The sequence below is a fragment of the Manduca sexta genome, chromosome 27, assembly GCF_014839805.1.
Source record: "Manduca sexta isolate Smith_Timp_Sample1 chromosome 27, JHU_Msex_v1.0, whole genome shotgun sequence".
NCBI classification, from domain to species: domain Eukaryota; kingdom Metazoa; phylum Arthropoda; class Insecta; order Lepidoptera; family Sphingidae; genus Manduca; species Manduca sexta.
This window is the reverse complement of record NC_051141.1, coordinates 3,936,575-3,961,918: the sequence shown is the minus strand read 5'-3', so window position 1 is coordinate 3,961,918 and position 25,344 is coordinate 3,936,575. Positions and strand designations below refer to the sequence as shown.

Genomic DNA, 25,344 nt, shown 5'->3' with positions numbered 1-25,344 from the left:
TGCATAGCACACACTTAACAAGGTAGGTAATCCTGTAGTGTTTAGTGTATTGACCTGTGCGAAGGAGCAGACGTCGCCGATGCCGAGCACGCTGATGGTGAAGTTGCGGTAGAAGTCGACGATGTCCAGCGCGCGCGAGCGCAGCGACAGCAACACCAGCGGGCACAGCAGCGGGCTCAGCAACTCGAATATTATGTACACCTGCGCAAATATAGTGCTACAAAAATCTATAAAGTACTTTTTATACGACGCCAGTGCCATCTAGATAAAAACATATTAATAATTCACATATTTCCAACGGGAGCAAGTTATCGGGTAATATAAAAATAGCCTATAAACATTTGCATTTGTGTTTACTTGTGCTGTAAATATAACTAATATTTAACGGTTACATTGTTTTCATACAAAAAATAATCAAAAAATGGAATATTCCATTTGAAGATACATCTATACTAATATTATAAAGAGGAAAAGTTTGCTACAAAACTTCAGAATGTTATTGAAAATATTTTTATCCCAGAAAGATATTTATCACAAAATAACTTTTTCACGCAGGCGGAGTCGGGGGTAAATGCTAGTATTATATAATATTATGCTCCAACATAACCAACTAATATTAAAAGATAAACCACATAACCTAAACAAATAAATATCCCTAGTATCCATTCACATGACAATTATAAAGTTACATGCTCTTTCATCTCACACTGTCTCACTTCTATAAATAACTAAATAAAAAAGCCTTATATTTCCTAAAGATGTGTTACAATTTTTCTCAAGCTCCGTTTCTGTGTTTCTATTTAGTTAGGAACCCCTCACAGGTAAAGGCCTCTTCCAAAGATTGCCATTTATGATGGTTTTGTGCTATCTGTTTCCATTGTGGTCCAGCTATTTTTCTAATATCGTCGTCCCAGCGCGTAAAGGGTCTACCTTTGTGACGCTTTCTCAGTGGTCCATGCCAGGATGTTACTATATTGGTCTGTCTGTTATCTTTGAGTCTCGCTACATGACCGGCCCATTTCCACTTTAATTTTTGCGCATGTGTGAGAGCATCAATCGTTTTTATTTTTCTTTTATGCCTGTGTGCCTTATTTTTTTAACTCTTTTTATATTTAACATACTATGTTCCATATCTCTGACATGTTATTTTATGTTTTGCTCAGGTAGTAAATTTTCAAGTTTGGCATGCATATGTTAAGCATGGGATGAGACACGAGTCCATAACTTTCTTTTTTAGCTTTAAAGGCATATCGCTTTTAAATATTTCTTTGTAGCTCCAGTATTGAGCCCAAGTATTTTTGACTCTTCTCTCAATTTCCAGCTCATTACTGTCTCCGTTAAAGCTAATTTGTTTTCCTAAGTAAGTATATCGTTCAACATACTCTAGTGTCTCACGATTTATGTTTATGTTGTTATTTTAGCGATTGGACATAATTTTTGTCTTATTGATGTTCATTTCAAGGCCTACTTGTCTGCTAGCTTTGTGTAGAGCTACAATCATATTTTGTAGTTGTGAGTTTGTTTCAGATAACAAAACCAAGTCATCTGCAAATTTGAGGTGGCTCAAGTATTTTCCTTGGATATATAATCCTTGATTTATCCAATCTAGTTTATGTATTATGGATTCTAGTATAGCGATATATATTTTTGGCTAAAGAGGATCCCCCTGCCGCACACCTCTTTCGACAGAAAAACTTGGCCCTATAGTTTCCTCACTTCTATAACAACCCACAAACATTCAAAACACTTACGACTCTAAACTGGAACAATTGTTGAAAATGCGCGGCCACGTCCTTGGTGTGTGCGCGGCCCCTCCACACGGCGGGCAGGTAGTGCACGTGGCCCAGCACTTGTATGAACAGCTCTTCACCCCGCGCCGGCCCCGTGCACCCTCCTCCAAGACGCTCCTCTTCTCCTATTAGAGCCCTAGAGAGAGATGATATTTTTTTTATATTATTTAATGGTTTCAGACGCAGTTACTGGCCGCGTTCTTTGTTCTTCAAATGGGCGTCACAAACAAAACGTTTAGCAGCACCCATCAGAGTTACTACAATACTTTAGATTGACTTGCTACTTCCATTCCACTGTCCCTCAACAGACACAACTGGCAATACCGGCTCACCATGTTCGTAGCTGGTTATGTCACCAGTGATATAAATGGTGTTGCTGCGCAGAGGTAAGTACGCACGATTACCTCATAGTTTATATGAGATATGCTCACCTAGCGCCGGCGATCACGCATCCCAGTATAGTGATGATGGTGATGACGTGTTCGACCGTCAGCACGTCTTCATCGTACACCGTCAGTACCACCAGCACGCCGAGCACACTTCCAGCGAGGAACACCGTGTTCCTGAAAAAAAAGGAGATCTTAACACTTAACGTAACTGTGGATGCTAATGATATTTCTATCTACATTTTACCCAATTTACATATAGGGACGTGTAGATAATGCAACCAAAATTGACTGGATAAGGTCCACTGACCACGAGAGTCTCATCGAAATCGGTTTATCCCCTTGTGCTTGTAGTCTGAAGAGATAGACACAAGGTTTAACTTTTTTTTTATTATATTACATATGAATAATAATATTATTAACTTAACAAGATTGTTAATAAACCGCATACGCTAGCATAATTTTGTAGTTATTTTCATAGTCTGATCTAAGGTCATTCTTACACAATTTAAATAATAGGTATAACCATTAATCCCCTTACAAACATCGTTCGTCAGTGTTCTGAGTAATTATTGTTTTATGTTTTTTCCTTACATCTAAATAATTTGAGAGTCAAAATAACAATATACTGATAAGGTTTATCGCTGATTAAACTTGTTTACCGACGCACTACAGAATAGGTAGTTAAACAATTATTACCGGTCGTATCTGAACGTAATTAGAATATCATCATTATCATCATCCTTTTAAGCAGTTTGTTAGTCGAATTTAGCGCTTCTACAGATTATATCACAGTCTATGCCGGCCAAAGCGCTGATGAGCGATTATTTAGACTACTAGACTATTAAACTGAAAACCTACAAAATATCTAGAGATTACAACTCAGAGAACAGCTATTTACATAAATTGCGGCCAACACATCAACCCTTGAACACTGATATTGCCTTTAATTCAGGTATTTTATCAAGATGACATGATACAAATTCAGTGACTGTAACAATGTTTATTTACGTTACGAAATCAATCAACTACATATAAATTTAGAATAGTCCATTGAAATGTTACATTTTTTTTTAGGCCTTACCTTGCGTTTTTTAGAGGACGCTATTTTATTTTTTTGAAGTGTAGGGGGCGTCAGTCTAAAGCTAAAACCAAGTTTGTGGGGTCGCCACCCTTGTCCCACGGCCGCCATCTTGAAAATAGGGGTTGAAATGGTTTTACGATGTATCTCTTAAACTATTTATCTGACAAAAAAAATGTATAAACACTTTTTGTTGCAAATTAAATTCTCTACAACTTTAGTTTAGTAACTTTGTCGTAGAACTATAAATAAAAAAGATATAAGCGAAAATGTTAAGAAATTCAATGTTAAGCAATGTCCATTGCAACGTCATCAGAACGTGTGTTTATAAGGTTCATAATACTCTTTTTGTACTCATTAATACCCAAATACCCAAAGGACAATTAGGGAACAAAAGAACATCTGCCTGCTATTATTATTATTATTTCTAACCTCTCTTATTGTAAGAATAGCTGATAATATTGTGTTGAAGTTGTCGTTCAACTTATATCTTTTAGTTGTGCTACATATTTCTGTACGTGCGAATGTATTTTATTCTGTTTTTAATTCTGCAGACGATTTCGAATGATTTTAGACACGATTTTAACTTTAGTGAAAACTACTTTTTTTTTATTAGCATTTTGACTTTTAAAAGACTTTTAAAGGTCAAAATGCTAATGAAAAACTTACTTAGGACAACTTTAACACAATATTATCAGCTATTCTTACAATAAGAGAGGTTAGAAATAATAATAATAATAGCAGGCAGATGTTCTTTTGTTCCCTAATGGTCCCTTGGGTATTTGGGTATTAATGAGTACAAAAAGTATTATGAATCTTATAAACACACGTTCTGATGACGTTGCAATGGACATTGCTTAACATTGAATTTCTTAACATTTTCGCTTATAACTTTTTATTTATAGTTTTACGACAAAAGTTACTAAACCAAAGTTGTAGAGAATTTAATTTGCAACAAAAATGTTTATAATTTTTTTGTCAGATAAATAGTTTAAGAGATACATCGTAAAACCATTTCAACCCCTATTTTCAAGATGGCGGCCGTGGGACAAGGGTGGCGACCCCACAAACTTGGTTTTAGCTTTAGACTGACCCCCCTTACACTTCAAAAAAATAAAATTGCGTCCTCTAAAAAACGCAACCCCAAATGTAACTTTTCAATGGACTAGAAAAATCGTTTGAAAATAGAACGCACAATAATGTGACTCTCCTAACATTTTATTTGTATTTAAATTAAGAACGGGCCCAGTGCCAAAACGTGTTGTTTATTTACATCATAAGTAATATTCCGTGCGCACTTTTGTTACGTTAATGGACATTCTTTATTTAAAATATTAATAACTAGCGTTTCCCGCGGCTCCGCCCGCGTTATAAAGTTTTTCAGGCTAAAGTTTTAAGGCCCGGGACCCTATGTTCTTCCCGGGGTCTCAAACTGTCTCCATACCAAATTTCATCTTAATACGTTGGGTAGTTTTTGAATTCAACACGTTCAGGCAGACAGATGCAGCGGGGGACTTTGTTTTATAATATATTTTTAGAACTTTTTAAGAGGAACAATCCCGTTATACATCATTGTTGCATAACTTTAACCGTTTACGCAGCGCACGCAACGGAAGCTCTCAAAACTAATAAATTGTCCCCGTTTTTGCAACATGTTTCATTATTGCTCCGTTCCTATTGGTCATAGCGTGATGATATATAACTAAGAGCACTCCACAAACAAAGGGCTATTCAACACAAAAGATTTTTCAGTTCGAATCGGTAGTTCCTGAGATTAGCCATGACTGCTCCGCTCCTATTAGGTATAGCGTGATGATATATAGCCTATAGCACTCCATTAACAAAGGGCTATCCAACGCAAAAAGATTGTTTCAGTTTGGACCGGTAGTTCCTGAGATTAGCCATTACTGCTCCGCTTCTATTAGGTTTAGCGTGATGATATATAGCCTATAGCACTCCACGAACAAAGGGCTATCCAACGCAAAAGAATTTTTCAGTTTGGACCGGTAGTTCCTGAGATCAGCCATTACTGCTCCGCTCCTATTGGGTATAGCGTGATGATATATAGCCTATAGCACTCCACGAACAAAGGGCTATCCAACGCAAAAAGAATTTTTCAGTTTGGACCGGTAGTTCCTGAGATTAGCGCGTTCAAACAAACAAACAAACAAACAAACAAACAAACAAACAAACAAACAAACAAACAAACTCTTCAGCTTTATATAATAGTATAGATGAGATACGGTTACACAAGACATTCGACTAATTTAAAAATCGAACTGGGCAATATATCAACGGCATGTTGACATGTATACACTATGAGGACATTTTCGTAACAAAACTTTGTAGTCTTTATCGGCATAGTTTTATACTATGGCTATTGATATCATTTGTATTTAAAATTAAACCAATTACTTCGGATGCTGAATAAGCAAAGCAATCTTAACTCTTACATTCATAAAAGTGATTCAATTGGCTACTGAATTGTATAAGTAAAATTTTATTTAGTTTAAAAGCAGCGGCATTGTATTTTTTTTTTTCTAATTTGTAATTAAGTGGTAAATAAACAATTAAATGAAATCATTTGAGTCATTAACAATATTAAATAAGAATTATATTTTTAAGACAATAAATTTATAAAGGATTATTAAATTTCAATCCGAAATTGGAACATTAGTTGATACTTACCACTTTTGCATGCACTATTTAAACAGGTAAACAATAAATACTTAGTCTGGCCATAAATACTGTTACACTTAATTATAAAAAAATATTACATTTGAATTTCGAATCTGTCATTTTTATACGATTGTTCATTGTGTTTTCTCATTTTGGCGCCAATACATTGTAAAATATTTTGCGATATTAAAATGGTGTGGGGTGATAAAGAGAACCGAATCGCTGTGATAGCATTACACAAAGTAGGTATGGAGCCAAATGCAATTTTAAAACTCTCCATACACTTGGTATTAGTAAAATGTTTGTGTACCGGGCTATTAATAGGTACAATGAGACCTCCTCTGTTTGTGACAGAAAAGATCTGGCCGTCCACGTAGTGTTCGTACGAAAAAGGTGGTCAAAGCAGTAAGGGAAAGAATTCGAAGAAATCCTGTCCGAAAGCAAAAGATTTTATCTCGGGAAATGAAGATAGCACCTAGAACCATGTCGCGTATTTTAAAAGATGACTTAGGACTTGCAGCCTATAAGAGACGCACTGGCCATTTCTTAACTGATAATTTAAAGAAGAATAGGGTGGTAAAATCGAAACAACTACTGAAGCGGTACGCAAAGGGAGGTCACAGAAAAATTTTGTTTACGGATGAGAAAATTTTTACAATTGAGCAACATTTTAACAAACAAAATGACCGTATTTATGCTCAAAGCTCTAAGGAAGCTTCCCAATTAGTCGACAGAGTGCAACGTGGACATTATCCGACTTCAGTGATGGTTTGGTGGGGTGTTAGCTATGAAGGAGTGACTGAGCCATATTTTTGTGAAAAAGGTATCAAAACATCGGCACAAGTGTATCAAGATACCATTCTTGAGAAGGTAGTTAAGCCCCTTAACATCACCATGTTCAATAACCAAGTATGGTCCTTCCAGCAAGACTCGGCGCCGGGTCATAAAGCTCGGTCCACGCAGTCTTGGTTGGAATCGAACGTTTCGGACTTCATCAGAGCTGAAGACTGGCCGTCGTCTAGTCCCGATCTTAATCCGCTGGATTATGATTTGTGGTCAGTTTTAGAGAGTACAGCTTGCTCTAAACGCCATGATAATTTGGAGTCCCTAAAACAATCTATACGATTGGCAGTGAAGAATTTTCCCATGGAAAGAGTGCGTGCTTCTATTGATAACTGGCCTCATCGTTTAAAGGACTGTATTGCAGCCAATGGAGACCACTTCGAATAAGCTTTTTATATTTTTAATTGTTTTATATTTATGTATTAAACTGACACACTGTAAAAGTAATAAATGTTATTTGCAGTTAACAATTTTCTTTTTTCTTTATTACAATATTTATGGCAAGACTAGGTATATACCAAAGTGGTATTTCTGTATTGCTATCCTGTTATTGTATTCAGCGATAACACATTGCATTTATATATTAAGTCGCATCTACGTCAAGTGCCCCAATTATCCTTATCATTTATGAAATTATAGTCACTTCTATCAAGATATCTTCGGGGCTGTGATATTGACTTCATTAATAATGTCAATGCAATAAGTGGTCGGCTGAGAAAACGAGGACTAGACTGGAGCAATCAATTTATAAAATATAATAGTGTATAACTTTTAAAAATTCTTATTTACGTACGGCTGCGTAAATCAATTGTTTACGTAATATATCTGGTAAATTTTTATATGGTGTTTATTTTTCACGAAAACATCTCATAAAACTTAAACTGCCAGATAATAGAGACGACAAAACTGTAAATAATAAACCTGAAAATAATTTGAATGTAGAATAAAAAAGCCTAATTCATGAAAGAATAGTAAATGCAAGTCATTTCAGACTATTATCTGTATTGCGCATTTGCGGAGGCGTATTTGTTGCGTATGCGCCGCCGTCATTACTTCGAAGTCAGACAGAGGTGACGACTTATCCGCATTATCATTGAAGATTGTGGACTCTAGGTGAGAAAGAATTATTATTTACTGATGTATCGAAACCCCGTGGTCTACTTAGAAGCAGTTGCAGGTATTTAAAAGAACATTTTGAGTTCTATGCCAAAAGCGTACGGTTTATTCATAGTATAGCCTCCGACACTGATAATACGAAAATGTAAAAAAATCTGATAGTGTAGATAGGGGCCTCTTCTATTAATAAATGAATAAAGCTTCGAAAAGCGAGGAGTCATGACACTTACATTCTATATAGAGTAGAAAGGTATTCGTCCAAAATCCCTAAGTATAAATATTTCACTTCAGTGTATACTATACACATTTATTTATTTATTTACACTTTATATACAAAAAGTATAAAGGCGGACTTAAGCTGAAGGCATTCTCTACCGGCCAACCTTTAGGTCGTGCAGAGACTAAAGAAGGAAGGTACAACGATAGAAGGTAATGGAGGGAACATTAACAAAAAAATCGAATATAAATAAAAAATATAAAACCTACGTAATATAAGTATACCCACATACATAAATAATATTATATACACATATAAACCGTATCAACTGAAACTAATGAAGAGATTCTGCCATTAATTTAACCCAAGATAAAAACATAATGAGAACAAAATTGTTTAAAAACTGACTTGGCGACGACGGTGACGATGGGCGAGGTGAAGCTGGCGAGGTACTTGGCGGCGGGCTTGTGCGCGCGGTTCAGTCTGTCGCGCAGCTCGTGCTCCAGCTCGTTGAAGTGGCGCAGCGTGATGCGCGCGTACAGCGACCACGTGCGCAGCCCGAGAGCGCCCGGCGAACGCTTTATCAACTGTAAGGGACGTGCCTACGTGTAGTGTCTTCTAGATTTGTGACAGTTTGAACGAGGTTTAAGATTTAAACTATAGATAAAAAATAACGAAAAATAAATGATAAATTGTAATTCTTTCTTGTTACACAGTAAAATTTCCTTATATGATTTTAGCCAAATTACTTTTACCTTAGCGAATTTAAGTATTATACATGGAATTATAAACGTGGAAATCGGAATACACATTTGACAATGAACATCACACAAAAAGCCTTGCCGCATTTTTCTTATTGGAAATTCATGTAAAATAGTTCCTACGAATCAAACCCGCGACATCGGTATTCACCTTTTAGGCGGCAACACAATAACTCGATTAAACAGTATAACAAATCACTCATCAAAACATTTAATTTGGGTTACCTAGATAGATACCGATATGTCATTACATCACAAGAGCAGATTCCTTCATAGTGTGCAAAATTATAACGAATATACAATATCCACATTATTCTAGAACTAATTTAGTAGTCTTAGATGTCATTAGTTCAATTTTGGCCATTTTATAAACGCTGGTTGTAGGATATAATTTATATTCACCCGGATAGCGAACACCGTGCACAAGGTGTTAAAACCTGCGTAAGAGTATCGCGTTTCGAGATCAGTCTGTATATATCCGGTTCCAACAGGCCGTCATAATTGTGTCGACTGCCGAGAGGGTAATCATCTCTCGTCACTCGATATTCTATTGAACCCTAATCCACTTACCATCAGGTGCAATGGGATCACTTAACCCTATAAAAATATCCTACTGGAAGAATCAAGTAATTTTTCTCATAGAAAAACTTTTTTATTGCAATGAGCCGATTGATCGCCTGATATTAAGTGGTCGTCGCTGTCAATTACAATTTAAAAAATCACGCCATTGAGGAACTTTATAGGGATCAAAGAAAGGAACCTGTTTGTACATACAAATATCTTAAAAATATTAGTCTGATATGTGGAATACATCCAAATACCTATTATGATGATAGCATATCCTCTCAACTCACCTCGGCATAATTGAAGAAGAAGTAGAGTATCTGCCAAGCCTGTATGAATGGCGAGAACAGCAAGTTAAATAAAGCCAACAGGAGAATTTGTCGGTCAAGTTGTCGCGCCAACAACATTCTCTTCGAATGATCCTTGTAGCACTCGCGTAGCTGCCAACAGTTCTCCCAAGGACTCCACGGACTAGCTGCAATAGAGTTCTAAGGTTATATAGAGCGGACATTGGGAAGATAGTCATACAAAAATTTTGCACTTATGTGATTGTTACTCAGTCTACCATGTAATATCAAAACATCAATGCAGAATACTTCATATTTTTGCCATATGATTATATATTTTCTGTATACATGTTATTTTTGTATTAATATATAAGGACGCTGTGACATTTGTCATACGGACATATCAAATAAGACAGCGACTTATTACCAATTGGTAATAACTTTAGGACCACAAATGTGTCCCTGATGTACGGCCTATAACTAACTATATAGTTTAATGTCCTTGAGCTGCAAAAATTAAAAAGAGGTTTTGGAAAATATTTTATGCCTTCATTTCTATGAATGCTTCCCTTAAGATCTTATATTTAATGTGCCGATACATAGACATGGTTATTATAATTATGTTATTATTTAGCATGTCTGCCCATTTCTACAAAACGCAAATTAAATGTGTAAATGTTTAATAAATTGTGTCCAGACAAAATATAACAAAAAATCACGGTAAGAAAAATTTGCATCCAAAAAAGTCGAAACATTTGATTAATATTTCTGTTCCTGTAGTCAGTGTGATATAAATACCACTGTTTCACAATTTGTGTTTTATCAATAGATGTCAAATTATTTAGCATTTAGTTTATAGCACTGCCTATCGACATTGATAGCATTAACAACAAATTAGAGACTTTTAAAATGACTCTTTATTGTTAAATAGTATCTGGTAATTAAAAATCAAGTAACATTTAAGAACCTCCTAATGAATAATGTTACATATCATCAAATTAAATAAGATATATTATTACTTTTATAAACTCCATCGGCATTATCACTACACATAATTTAAAATAAGAGCTACTACATAATAAACTCACAAAATAATAGAAATTCCAAGTTCCACTTTAGACCTCTGGACAGGTAGTGGAAGTCTCCAATACAAGGCACATGTATTTGCAACGGAAGTAGATTTTTATTCACCATCGCCACCATGTAATTGTTAAATCTGTAAACAAAGCAAACGCTAAATAAATATCTTGATCTAACAAACAAGCATGGTATGACTTCAACTAACTTTTATTGTTTATTGTGAAAAATCGGAAAACATGCAACAGTGGATATTATTTTTTAAACATTTCGCAAGTTATTTGTGAGGAAATGGACCTATATAACTAGCTATTAAATGAGGTAGTTAAATTACTAGATTATTTATAACCAATAATTACTTGTTTTCTTTTTAGAATAGAATTATTATATTATAGTAATTGTATTGTTATAATAAAATATTCTAAAAATATTGTAAATTTATGTACACACTCTGCTGCAAGACCCAAACAAAAACAACATGACCGTTCATAATATTTATTGCAAAGCAGAGGTAAATATATTCAGTGATGTTAATAAACTGCAGTGATTAATTGCAACAGATAATGAGAACAGTTTGAACTGTATTCATCACACATACACATCATACATACAAATGTATCTGAAATATTCATGTAAATTGTATGTTAAGTATAAATATAGGTTGCCGCATGAAATCTTGAACATTTAAGACCAAACTGATTACATATATATTTGTAAAGAACATGAGGTTAATATCGCGAAACAGACATGTTTGTCTAATACAATATTCCATAAGAAATGTGAACTTGAACTTGTTGGTAACCCACATTTCGCCAGACATATTAAGTCTCATGTAATGGGGAACAAGCCTATTGGCATTTTTATTATACTGAACACATGAAAAGAATAATAATGACAAGTATAAATGTCGCGAGCATCTAAATACATGTGGCATCATACATGTCATACAAGGGGAACAAACAAATATAACACAAAATGTAAATTTATCTATACATATTATAAAACAGTCCCCTTTTCTGTCCATCTGTACGTGGTTGATTTTCTCAAAATCTACAACGGATGTTTATGAAATATGGTATAGAAATTGTTTAAAACCTTGGGAAAGTTATAGGCTACTTTTTATCCCGAGAAAACTCCTTCACGCAGGTGAAGCCGCGAGCAAAAGTTAGTATAAGGAAAAATATTTCATGGAACAGCTAGAATTTGTTTTGAAATATTTTGCTAGACTAAATGTTAATTTCATGAAAATGGATCCCATGACCCAGCATGCAATAAGCTGGTATTGAAGCGAGGGACAGTGGGTGTGGTACCCCAACAAGTTAACGGACATCTGCATAATAACATATTTAGAGCACAGGGTTGTTGGAACAGAAAATTATTATAATTCCTGTAACTCACACGACACATCACAAGAATTGAATCATCAACATCAGAAGCATCATAGAATAGTATTCAAGATATGTAAATTTTGTTTATAATTAACCTTTAGATACAACTGTTATAATACTTGTCAAAAAGAGGGGGACCATATATATAGATTTCATATTCAGTTGATTTTGTGGCATGTTTAACTTAGTAAGAAATATATTATCACTAGTGTTTACCTGCAGCTACATCTACATGATAAAGTTTTACCAGGATAAAACCTATAGCACTCAGGATTAATGTAGATTTGTATTAGTGAAAAATATTCAAAATCGGTTTAGTAGTTCCTGAGATTAAAATGTTCAAACAAATAATTTTTCAGCTTTATAATATATATTATACTAGTACAGATTCAACTATATAATTAATACAAAATATCTTTTTTAGCTTTTCAAACTATCATTGACTTACCGGAGTATTCTGTGGTATATATCTAATTCGTTGATTTCTTGCTTATGGACGCATATGTGATGCTCAGGCTGGGCTTCCCTTACTCTTTCTTGTATTGTTGACCAGTTGACCCATGCCAAATCACTCTGATTGAATAAACATCACAAATTATTGTCATACAATACATCAATCTACTGGAGTGAGCAAACATAGTATTTTCAACATTATATATAACATTGTGATGGCCCGATTTTTTTATTTAATAACACGCCTCCAATAAATAAGCAAGTTCGAAGCACTTAAATGAAGTCAATAGAATCATACAAACTGAGGCAACACAGACACAGCAGGTGAAAATGTCTAAAATAAAAATAAGAAGACATGGAAAACATGTATAACCTTACCTCTTGTATCTTCAATGCATTATTATAAAACTTTTTTGTATCATAAGCTTGAACTAAATGGTACATAGATAAAATAAATCTCATTAGCCAAATTATTGCACACAATGCAACGAGGCACCACCTGAAAAAGATTTTACCATTATACAACACAAATTAAAAATCCATACAAAAATATAGGTTGCATAAGCACAGCAATCAGTTAGAGTATTTTTAGAAAGATGCAGTTGATTGTGAATGACAACATAAAAGAATAATGCTCTTCAAGTGGACTTGTTTACAGCCAAACATATACAGTAAAATATATATCAAGAAATATTGGGTTACTGGTAATGTCATGAGTATGTTATTACCTATGGACCAATCAATGATTTATTATGCATTTACAAAAGTAACCCTTTATAATAAACAATAACAATAATGGCACATTCATAGAAAAATTATTTATTTATTTATCACACTTTTTATATAACAAAGAGTATAAAGGCGGACTTAATGCTGTAATTACCAGTATGTAGTATATTATCATCCCTGTTTTGTAAGAATATTTCAAATTTTATAGTGTATAACATAGTAGATATAAACACAACCTCATTTACATGTACACATGAAATATCAGTTATGATGTTGTTTGTAACATGTACTAGAAATTATTAAATTGTAAATCATTGTTTAAATGTGGAACACTGACACCCAAGACACTGGTACACCTTTTGGTGTGGAATTTGTTAGGGTGTCCGAGCACCTACGCATTTATAAGAATATTTTACGATACTTTTAACTGGTTTTTGTATAACATTATTATATACTGTCCTATGTCTGGGCGTGGACCTATACAGCTTTCATTACAATGATTTTCTTCATAATTAAAGCAAGCAATAATTCACAAAAAATGCATACATAGCTCTAGTCATAAAGTTAAAGGTGACCTGGGGTTTAGAAACTGCAAACATTAATTTCAACAGTATATTCTACTTCTAAATATGCTATCTTTGCTCATATTGTCAGTATTTAGTTTTATTTACAAGCATTTTTTTGTTAACAATGAACACAATTAAAATTTACCCACACAGACAGTTTGAGTGAATTTATCAATTTAGATTAACTGCAAGCAGGATGCTTTGCATACCTAATATAATCTGTCTACTCGTGCTGATCAAACACAAGTCAATTCTGAATAAATTATTTTTAGCACAATTAAAGCTCACACATGGGCTGCATAATTTTAAAACAGTATTTTAGCAATAGCATATATAGCAATGATGAGTGGAATTATGTTGAATGTTCTTTTATTTTATTTATAATAGGAATAATATGATTCAATGAATCCCAGTATTTTTGTACCTTGACAGTATTACTAAAGTAATATTTTTTCTAAAATTTATTAACATTATTGGAGGGAACTAGTCTATGCTAAAGGGAAACAAATTTTGGGATGCATCAACCATGTTTCGTCTCTTTCAAATATTCATAAATTATGAAATTAATTATAAAATTTTCTTATGTAAAGTGACATCAGTGAAGTATCCAGGCTAAAAATATATAAAGTAATAATATTCTTCTAAGCTAAATAAATGAAATGAAATGGTCATCCTTCCCTATGGTAATAAAGGAATTGATGTAGCTATAAAATAAAGGGCAATTCACTTCTCTATCTAAAGACTATAAAATCTCACAGATAAAACTAAATATTATAGTTATAGGGCAACTTTTCTTTTCATAAATTAACATACAATGAATATTGTAAACACCATGATTACCAGCAACCAAATAAAAATTCTATACTATGCCATTCGCAGTGAAGCATTTTATAAGATAGACATAAGATATATACGTAAAGCAAATTCGCAAGAGTTTTTGTTCATTACAGATAAAATACACATATATTTGTATAGACAGTAATGAATAAAATGAAATTTACCATTTCCATGATATCCTTTCAACACATTCAGAGCTGGAGTATATCACATCATTTAAACTAAGTTTATCAGTCCGGGTGGCATTTGGTTCATTTCTAAACAAGCGTGGGTAATTAACGCAGTGTGCCAAGAATGTTGAGAACCACACAATGAATATGAATTGGAACAAACAAAAAAAATCCGACATTATCATTGGATAGAAACCTCCCCTCACGTAATATCTGTACATTCTTGTGAAAAACGAGTCTAAATCGTCTATGTGTGTCCAGCCATCTGAAAATAAAAGGAAGTGTTTGTATTTATACATGACAATATCTGCTATAAAACACTTGTTTAAATATTTATAAAAAAAAACTAGTGTGAGTTGAACAAGTGCACCGAGGGTTCCATAAACAAACTTATAGGTAAGGTAGCTAAGTATGAGTTCAAACTTGACAAAATTTACTTTGCCATTCGATTATTGGACACAATTAATATACCAACTACAAATAAACAGTATGTAATAGAAAATTCATTATTTGTTTGTAATTAAAGAACATATTTATGGATATCTGCTTTTTAGTTTACATGAGCTGTAAGACATCACTTTTTCAAAATTTCACGATTCTGAGGAAGTACCCTTTACTATAGAGTATATAGGACCGTTAGGCTTTAATTATTCTCTTATGAAATCACAAAATATCCAAAAATATATTACATAAGTGGTCATGTCTTTTAATTAGATTAAGTTACAAGTTAGAGTTTAAAAATTAAAACAGACTGTAGACCAAAAGTATTTGATATTTTCTAATTGATAGCTTTATGCAATCCTGAGAAACAGTATTGACAGACAGACAAACAAATGGTCCTCTAGGATGAGTAAAGTTCCCTTTGAGGTATGGTACCCTAAAAAAATGGTAAATTTATGCAATTACCTTTGTGTAATTAGATAAGTGTAATCCATTTTTCATATTTTATTGCTATTATGTCAGTACGACACATGAATAAAACATAAGTAGATTATTTTTCTTCTTAAATTCACCTATAGGTGGGAACTGACTAGATACAGAATTATGATGAATTTCAAATAAGGTAGTAATGGCTAGCGATAAAAATCTGTCAAACTCATTATTAATTTAATACATTTCACATGGTGTTTCTCAGGAAGTTGACAGAAGCATGTGGTGTATTGATCCATTGGGGTTATCTATAGCTGTCTATTAGATATTTTACCAAATCTCAAAACATTTGTGTTATATATCAATAAACAAATCAAACACAACCTATGAAAATAAATACACCACATTACAAAAGAAATAAATAAAAACATTTTCAATGATACTGTATTTTTGCATTTTATCAATGTAGTTTTATGTGAATAAAAATACATAAATAAAAGTAAACAGAAATATTAATATCACTTCTTACCTATAAAAACAGTATATTATCATAAACAATTATTATTTGATAATGTGTATAATTACAAATATCTAATGCATACACATGATGATATAGCATGATTATAAATGACCTTGAATATGTAGATCATTGTGTCAAGAGTTTGTGCATCGCAAAAAATATTAACATTTTATAGCACGTCATTGAACGTGCGTTCTATACCTGTGCGCAGGAACAAAGAACTGCCATGATGCAAGCCATGTAAGCCTTACCTTTCTTTTTGGGTACTTTGTGGATGATCACGTTGGTGGTGTCTTCATGTTCGTGGTCTAGGGTGATCATCGTTGGCGCAGCATTCACATTTTCCGCTAATCCAGCCAGTGGAGGCGTCAATTCATTGTTGAGTGTGTTGTACGTAACGTCACGTCTCCCGAAGTGAGCCATTTTATTGCGATCAATTAAAATAACACCTGTTATATTTTACTGTGTCTATTTACACTTTTAGATGCCATTTAATTTCTACAAACTTTTTACTTTGTCCCAAAAACATAACAAATAACTTATTACTAATAATTTCCGCTTATTCATACAAAGGATTTTTACTATATTATTTTGCGTTTAATCAGTTAGCAATATTGCTAACAATGTTTCTGTTTATTTAAACGAAATTAATAAGTTCAAGGATACAGAGAATTTTGCAAGTCTCTCCACAATATAGATTGAATACACTTCACAAATGAAATGACGAAAATAAACCCAGAAATGACAGCTCAGTAATTTTCTCAAACAATGGTTCCTATATACGCAGAAATAGCTACATGTTAATAAATTTCATATGTATATTTTATGTGAATATTCAAAATAAATTATATATAAGATACTATTATCTTTTTATTACTGATATATTACTTGTCTCATATTTGTATAATACCTAATATTAGATATCAAGAGTCAAAATGTAGTCGGCCACAAAGGTAGCTGAACAAATTCAAAATATTAAATTTTGTCCTCATATCAAGGAACTATTGTTTTTCTTCACTTCAAAGGGTTTACTTTATTTGAGATATACAGAAAATAATATTGTGATTGAGGTTTGAATTTGGTCAGCCATCGATGGTCAGCTACTGTTGTCCCATACAGACAAAAACTATGGAAGTATTAAAGAACTGGAATGCGCACTTTAATGTGACGAGCTACGATAACAATATTATGTTTATCCCGTGCATTTCCCTTCTCATGTAATGTAGAGGAACATTTGACACTTTCCAAAATGTTTTGCAAATTTTCAGTTATGAACTTAAACATGTATTGTCAATATATAAGAATGGCCAAAGTAATGTAGTATAGCCAGAGTAATAAAAATATGTTGCGCAGGCGCATTTATGCGATTTCTTTTTATTTCCTTTTTTTATAAAATTTTTCTTCATTCGCTCTTCTTGGAGAGAGGCTTGGAACCTTACTAGTGCACTAGCGCAGTTTAGAACTCATCAATAATTAAAAGATTATGAGAAAGTCATACTGACCAATGATGTTTTACAAATAGACGCGCTATACACTAACAAAATTACATAAAACCTGCGCAGTATTTACTATAGTCACAACCCTAGCGGCTCGTATTGATACGGCCCGAGTGGGCCCGAGTATGCCCGAATAGGCCCCAGCGTCGACCGTCGCGTCGCCATGACACTTGACAGTCGATTAAAATGCATTTTCTAGTTAAAAAAGTTAAATAGTGTATACTTATTACTAACGTATGAAATGAAACGTTTTTTCATTCACAGTTGGAGTATAATTTGTACATCGTCTAAAAACATAGAAAGGCATTTTATTTATAAAAATATAAAAAGTTAATAAGCCGATTAGCCGCGACAGTGGTTGGAGGTTGTCTAAGTGAATGTCGGGCAATTACCTTGCTTTCGTCTTGCCAGTATTGAGCTCGGACAACGTATCTATCTAATAAAAACATCTTATAAGTATACCGATCATATTCACCTTGCTAAATTTAAATTATGATAATACGATTAAGTATGGAAAAAATTTAGGTCAGCTAAGCCGCAAACAAAAACAACTACTTAGGTATAGAGGTACCAACATTAGATGTATTATAATTCTCTTTGTATAGATGGTAGCAAAGAGAATATGACCACTACGTTAAAGTCAAAGTTAAAGTAGTAGCGAAAAGCGGTCAATTTCCATATATATTATAATTCTCTTTGGCGGTCAATGCTGTAGTTATTTTACTAGATTTGTAATTTTTGAACAGCTGTTTTTGGACATCATGTACAATAGCTTAGGAATAAGATTTCTTTTCGAAAATATATATTTAAATTAAGATTATCTAGAACATTAGTAATTAGACCAAGATATCTGGGACAAGATTACAAGCTGGCCTTCTCAATTGCTACATCAGTCACCGTACGGCTGAGCTCTACTAAGACGGACGCATATATATTATAATTCTCTTTGGACGGGCGCCTTTCTAGTAAATGCGCAAAAAACAGAATTAGGGTACTTGATGTATTAAATTCAAAACGAAACAGCAACAAGCATTTATCACTGTCCTGTTTTAGGTTTCCATTAACTGGTACCACTTTTGATGAGACTTTTGTGGACTACCGTATAACCGTACCGTTCTACTAAGAACCATCGGCGAAATTGTATTCTAGTCCGTTTTAAGCCCGGCACATCTTGGTTCACGAACATTCCAATTATACTGAAGAAAATCAGGAAATAATTGTTTTTGATAATTGAGGAAATATTGACCGCCTCGCTAGCGTAGTTGTATTGCGTGCGCGGTTCGAAACCGCTCTCACTGCCGGTAGAGGTCCCGATTTCGAATCCGGGGCCGGTCAAAATACTTATTGGATTTTGGAACTGTCACATCAAGCGGAAGTCGGAATTTTGTGCTCGATACGGCGATAGACTCGCCTCGCATGCGACAGAACACACGTGGCGAAAAGAGTCCTGGCTGTACCTCTGCCAAGCCCTTTAGGTATATAGGCGTGATGTGTGTGTTTCGAAAAATATCATTGTATAAAATATTTAATATTGTGTCTACATCACATGAACAAAGTGCCATGAAAATGTAATATTTTTATTGTATATTGAAATTTAAATTAAACTTGCAATATAAAATGTTTTATTTCCTTTCTAAACGAACTACAGATCTGGTGTTTACTGTAAATATCTATGGGGATGATAATAAAAAATCTTGCAGTTTTACTTTCAATATTAACATTTATCACGTAAGAAGAAAAATCACAGTACTTGCATAATGTCATAAATTAATAACAATAAATTTAATTTTATACAAGCCATACTTACTTCTTTAGCAGTAATCTAAAAATGTTCATATTAACTTTTACAGAGTATTTGGCAGAAGAGAACCACTGCAACGGCATATTGTTGAAGAAGGAATAAAACCGTGCGTTTTCTTTTGTAAAAATATTGCCTCCATTACAATTTCTATTATAAATCTTAATACATTTAATTTCCAGGGCCATATTTGGTTCGTACAGTTATGATCCCATACGACAAGTGTTCGACCCACCGCCTCCGGATAAAAATGAAACGGTGCCAAGTCAGTTCTTTAACAAAACACACGTATTGTCGACGGTCATAGGCCAGGAAGACCAAAAACAGACTACATTAGATGCCAAAAATGCCAGTATGTTCTTCAGAAAACACGTCACACACAAAACCACTCCTTGGTGGGCCCGCCCCAAGTTACACATGAACTCTACAACGAAACTCCGTCATAATGATAAATTTGTTGGTAATTTTCCTGTTTTTTAATTAAACACTACTTGAATATATTTTAATTATTTATTAAATATATTTTTCAAAATGTTTACAAAGACTAACGCCTGTATTTACAATAGTTATTTAGGTAAGTACACGTAAAATTTACCAAAAGTAGAAAGCTAATCTTTGGAACTTTTGTAATTATAATCACCTACGGCAGTTTCCATAGTACCTTTTACACACAGTTGTAAACCATGGCGATCAGGGATCTTACAGGAAATCGAGACTGTATGTATCTAAATCCCGCACTAAAGACAAAATTCTTGAATAATATAGCAATTCTTCTGTTTAGTTCACATAAAACCCAGGAAGTTATTCTGTTAATTTGACCCCATATCTTGTGATGTGTGCTGGCACACTGTTGCTCGACATCAAAAATAGTCATTGCCGTGGTAATTGGTACCCATCTATTCAGCCGGACTCCTGCGAGAACCTATGAGAAGGCTTAAATCAACCTACAATTTCAATCTACCAAAATAACGGCCTATGCACACAATGTTTCTGAACAAGCTTAAGATGACTCAGTGACGATCAGCTACTATCGTATAATTAGAGCGCAACCTGAATGATGTCTTAATCGCAATTAAATTGCACTGGTGTGGACTACGGAGACAAATCTACTAACCGCCCAAAGAGCATGCGTGTCAATAATGGGTGTCTAATCCAAAATATCCTGTGTATAGGCGGTTCACAGAGGTTAAAATTGTGTAATAGCAGATTCCTTTAAACGATCTTGGCCGCAAACGTCCGATCCATAGCAAACATGTGCCAATCAGAATAAAGTTTGTTTGACATGATTTGAAATGAGTTACTTTGATTGGTTTAATCTTACCATTAACTCATAGTTATTGGTTTGAATGTTTTATTGGAATCAGCCATTAATCTCTACTTATTCTTTATATTATTACATACACTTTTCTGATTACATAATTATTTATAAGAAATGCACTATAATATTTTTTTATAGCAAAACAATCAACATGTCAGCAAAATGTATAATTACATATATTGACTTGACTCTTCACTGCCAAAAAACTTACATTCTATATTTTAAATTGAGCAATTTTCAATATTACAACCAAAGTAGTAATGAGTATCAGATCACTCAGCTTAAATCCAGACAGTTACATGATGTGAGTCATCATTCTAATATTGCATTGTAAAATATCAAATAACAACCATTAGTATAAAGTCACACATTTCAATTTGTAGTTCCCAATAACTTATATGTTATATTTATAGCCCCCAACACTAGAGATATAAGTCCTATGTAAACTAATGCAGTAAAATACCTGGAACAAAAATATTATAAGTCTAAATAATCATAGGTTGCAACTTGTGTACAAGCATATTATGAAAGTCATTAACACTTACCAAGTAAATTTAGACCTCTTTAGCATACGAATAATACAAAGAGTCTGGTGCCTTGTGCTGTTAAGATCACCAGCATTATCTATGACAAAATCTGATTTCGCTACTTTGTCTTCAAGAGGCATTTGACAACTAATTCTTTTTTTCGCTATAGCCACAGAGAAGTCATTTCTTTTACATAGTCTTTCTAACTGTTGATGATCTTCACTGCAAATAGTGTAAATAAAATTCATCATGACATGGCTATAATTATTGTAAAGAAAAAGAATATTTTTCAATCATAATAAAAAATATGATACGCACCAAATCACAGTAATAATTTTGTGCATAAATGTCAACATTTTTCCTGTCTCAAACAGTAAAGGCACTTCCATGACTATGTACCTGTGCCCGGAGAAAAAATATTTCACAGCCATCTGCATCATAGCACGTTGTATCTTGGGATGAGTAATGGCATTCAGTTTCCGTCTCTTATTTATGTCGTCAAAAATCATTTCCCCGAGTTTGGCTCGGTTGACTTTTCCATCGGGACACAACACTTGTTCACCAAAAATTTTCTTTACCTCTTTCCATGCCTTACTGCCTGGATCCAAAACTGTAAATATAACATGTGTTTTTTTATCAATATTTAACCTAGTTTTATAATAACCATATCAATGGCTCCCACACATTCATAAATCAAAAAGTATGATTTTACATGGGAGCCCTTTTTGAACTTTTGGTAAATATTTAAAATGTTTTTCAATTATAATTGATAATTTCCTTAACAATATAGGTAACTGCCCATATTGTTAAGAAAATTCAACTGAATAATGTCCTATTTCCTACTAATATTATAAATGCCAAAGTTTGTGAGAATGGTTGTATGGATGAATGGATATATGGATGTATGGATGGATGTATGTATGTGTGTGCATGTGTGTATGTATGTGTGTGTGTATGTATGTTTGTTCATTTTTCATGAAAAAACTACTGAACAGATTTAGATGAAACTTTACAGTAATATTGGTTATACATCAGAATAACATATAAACTACAATTTATAATGATTTTGTGTAATTTGATCATAATATAACAATACACATCAAGTAAGTCGAAAAAAAAACTGCGTATGCTGCCTAAACCATTGGAGTTAGACAAAAATGATGTATGGTAGGCTTGTTTATCTTAAATAGTTTTAAATAAAATTCCGCGACAGAATAATATATCTACCTTTTATATGGAAGCTACTATGACCAAAATAGTGAGCCATAAATATAATTAAATCTGAACTTTTTTTATGATGCACAAGCAGGAATTTTATCCCAGAAAACTCCTCCACGCAGGCGAAGCTGTGAGCAAGTTTGTATTAAATATTAACCAAAAGAACATTATTTATTAAAACATATCCCCTGTAAAATTCTACTTTATGCATATACCATATTGGTATTAAACTACAAAGTGTTAAAAAAAATGAAAATTTAATCCGGTATACGGGTTTTTGCACAATGTTAGCAGAATAAGATGTGTGGTTATTATATTTATGAATACAATGTCAATATGATCCTGAGTAGCAACATCATAAATGTTTATTTTAAAACACAATAATTTTTAAATGCACATTTTAATTTACAATATACCTATAAAATCAGGCTGGGGCTTGGAGCGAAAAATTAGATTAACTAGGCACAGTTCAGCCGGTTAAGGTATTTATAGTAAGTAATGGTTTTTGCTCCTCGAGTCTGTTTACCGAATTTTTCTGACACAAATCCAAATAAATTAACAAATTAAGATTACCTTTTCTGGCCACTTCATCTGCGTCGATGACAGCAATACCATTCTCACGAAATATTGATAAAACAGTACTTTTGCCTGTAGCAAGTCCTCCTGTAAGGCCGACTATGAACATGTTTATAGATCTCTATTAAAAGGTTCCAAAACTCTACTGCAAAATAAAGATCTGTAATCACAGGACCGACGATTGAGGTAGATACGTGATAAAACGTAATCTTGATTTTTCTTCAAATTACGTTTTATCCATAAATTATAATTAGTTCTTAATACAAAGAGAATTATAATATATTACGTGGAAATCTGGCACCTATACTATTCTTTTATCTTTCACAATATAAATCAGAGACCAATAAAAATATAAACCAAAGAAAAATAAACTAGAGTAGGTATATACATAGTTATCTCAGGTACAAAATACAAATTCCAAAGAGAATTATAATACAAATTCACTATAAACTATAAAGTTCAAACTTCAATTTATTGACGTTGAGTTACGGCTAGTCTCGACTTTCGAGCAGGAAAACATCGATAAATAAAATAATTATCGACATTCTCCTACAATGCAAAAAAAATATTTCACCTACTTTTTGGTCAAAAATGCTTCTACATAAATATTTACCGGTTATGTCGTAATTCGTATAGTGATATTGTATTGTAGTAAGTATATATATATATATATTGTGAAATTAGCAAATAAGTCACGATTATACGATCGGGGATCACTATTCTTATTGTTACTAAAGATGGGTTTTATTAGAATGGACTAGGTGCATTTATTCCCAGTTTTTAAAAATACCAACCTGCATATTTATAGCGAATATCTACTTATTGATAAGCAGATTTTTATAACTAGTCAATTTCAATTATTACTAATCAATTACTACAGGACTTTAATAAATACATCCCGTTTATTACTTATATATAGGTACTTTTATAATGAAATAATCTACAAATAAAGCTCTTACCCTGGTTTATAAATGTCTAATAATATTTAATGTGATATTAAACCTGCGATATTAACAAATCTTGTTAATAAAAAATAAGTACATATTATTTAGATTTTATACCACTGACTACTATAAATAAATTTGCCGAGGTGAGTTTAGTTTTATGGTCGAAGTGATACACTGACAAATCACATTAATCATCCTAAAATAAGGCCTGTTTATTCATAATTATAATATTTAATTCAATGTTTATTACAATTATTGAATGTTAACGTGCACCCCCTACTTTAGAAAATCCATCTCCTCTGAAATAATACCATATTTTGAAGATTCAATCAGAATTAAAAGCTTTTCAATACTCATATTATATCATCAAAGCAATGTTATACTACGCGCACAATACGACCGTGGCACCGAGAACTTTGAACACAATCGAGAAATATTGGGAAGGAAACATATATTTGGTCAGCATAATAAGTAATTTCTTTATATTATTTGCTGGTGAAACTACGCAGTACTATTCAATATTCTGTGATAGTAATTTATGGTAATATTTTTACGTTTCTTGGCACTCACAAATTATCAACTGGCAACACTGCCTTACTGAGCCCAACATTCATAGTAAATTATTCGCGCCAAAATGCAATTTTATTTTATCGATTCTGTATTCCACTGTCCAAAACACTTGCAAAAACAATATGCACGTTGACGCATAAATAAATGTTATAAAGTTTATAAACTTTTATTTTTTTAACAAAAGAACGTATTCGATAATACGTAACAGGAGAAAACTTGCCGAAATTTCTAAAAGAGCTTTGTGGAAATTGAGCCATAGACTGATTACATTCATCAGCTAATATAGACTTTAAGTGGTTATTTTCAGAGTTCAAAATAATTTCCACTATGTCGATAAATAAAGCTCAATTATAATTAAATATCTTTTGGTGAACTCCCTCTCGCTTTGGTATTCGCGTAAATACTCGACGGGGCAAAGCTTTCGAGGTGTTATCGCGGGTTTTAGAAAATGGGCAGCAGAAATGGGCGGGGTGATAGTATAAGGGCGGAGCGTAGAATTCAACCCTCTATCATTGCTCTCGCTCATTATGCTGTAGACAATTGCCGACATAGTACCTCGA

The 25,344-nt window shown here is 33.2% G+C and overlaps 2 protein-coding genes and 1 long non-coding RNA gene across 6 annotated transcripts in view; 1 reads left to right on the top strand and 2 right to left on the bottom strand.

Annotated features, from left to right (window-relative positions):
* Window positions 1–17,069, bottom strand: part of LOC115444849 (autophagy-related protein 9A) — a 28,284-nt gene extending 11,215 nt beyond the window's left edge. Inside the window, exons 1-10 of the mRNA XM_037443879.1 lie at window positions 16,586–17,069; window positions 14,939–15,209; window positions 13,021–13,141; window positions 12,638–12,762; window positions 10,813–10,940; window positions 9,728–9,912; window positions 8,521–8,699; window positions 2,222–2,353; window positions 1,752–1,926; window positions 55–201 (exon numbers count right to left, since the gene is read on the bottom strand). Of these exons, the coding sequence (XP_037299776.1) occupies window positions 55–201; window positions 1,752–1,926; window positions 2,222–2,353; window positions 8,521–8,699; window positions 9,728–9,912; window positions 10,813–10,940; window positions 12,638–12,762; window positions 13,021–13,141; window positions 14,939–15,209; window positions 16,586–16,757 (1,635 nt within the window). The 5' untranslated portion in view covers window positions 16,758–17,069. The remainder of the gene's footprint in view (window positions 1–54; window positions 202–1,751; window positions 1,927–2,221; window positions 2,354–8,520; window positions 8,700–9,727; window positions 9,913–10,812; window positions 10,941–12,637; window positions 12,763–13,020; window positions 13,142–14,938; window positions 15,210–16,585) is intronic.
* Window positions 17,070–19,449: 2,380 nt separating this feature from the next.
* On the top strand, window positions 19,450–20,094 carry LOC115444859. The gene is made up of 3 exons (XR_005113209.1): window positions 19,450–19,558; window positions 19,681–19,737; window positions 19,811–20,094. It is a non-coding gene; the product is annotated as an uncharacterized LOC115444859 (long non-coding RNA).
* Window positions 20,095–20,119: 25 nt separating this feature from the next.
* LOC115454924 (dephospho-CoA kinase domain-containing protein) lies at window positions 20,120–23,771 on the bottom strand. 4 transcript variants are annotated; one of them, XM_037444005.1, is made up of 5 exons: window positions 23,554–23,750; window positions 23,265–23,427; window positions 21,792–22,083; window positions 21,492–21,695; window positions 20,120–21,409 (listed from the first exon to the last, which is right to left on the bottom strand). In XM_037444005.1, the coding sequence occupies exons 2-5, from the start codon at window positions 23,374–23,376 to the stop codon at window positions 21,319–21,321; spliced, it is 699 nt and encodes a 232-aa protein (XP_037299902.1). In that variant the 5' UTR covers window positions 23,377–23,427; window positions 23,554–23,750; the 3' UTR covers window positions 20,120–21,318. The 4 variants fall into 4 exon arrangements, with proteins under 4 accessions (XP_037299902.1, XP_037299903.1, XP_037299904.1 ...); XM_037444006.1 differs by having other exon boundaries at window positions 23,656–23,674; XM_037444007.1 differs by having other exon boundaries at window positions 21,873–22,083; window positions 23,265–23,771.
* Window positions 23,772–25,344: the final 1,573 nt, after the last annotated feature.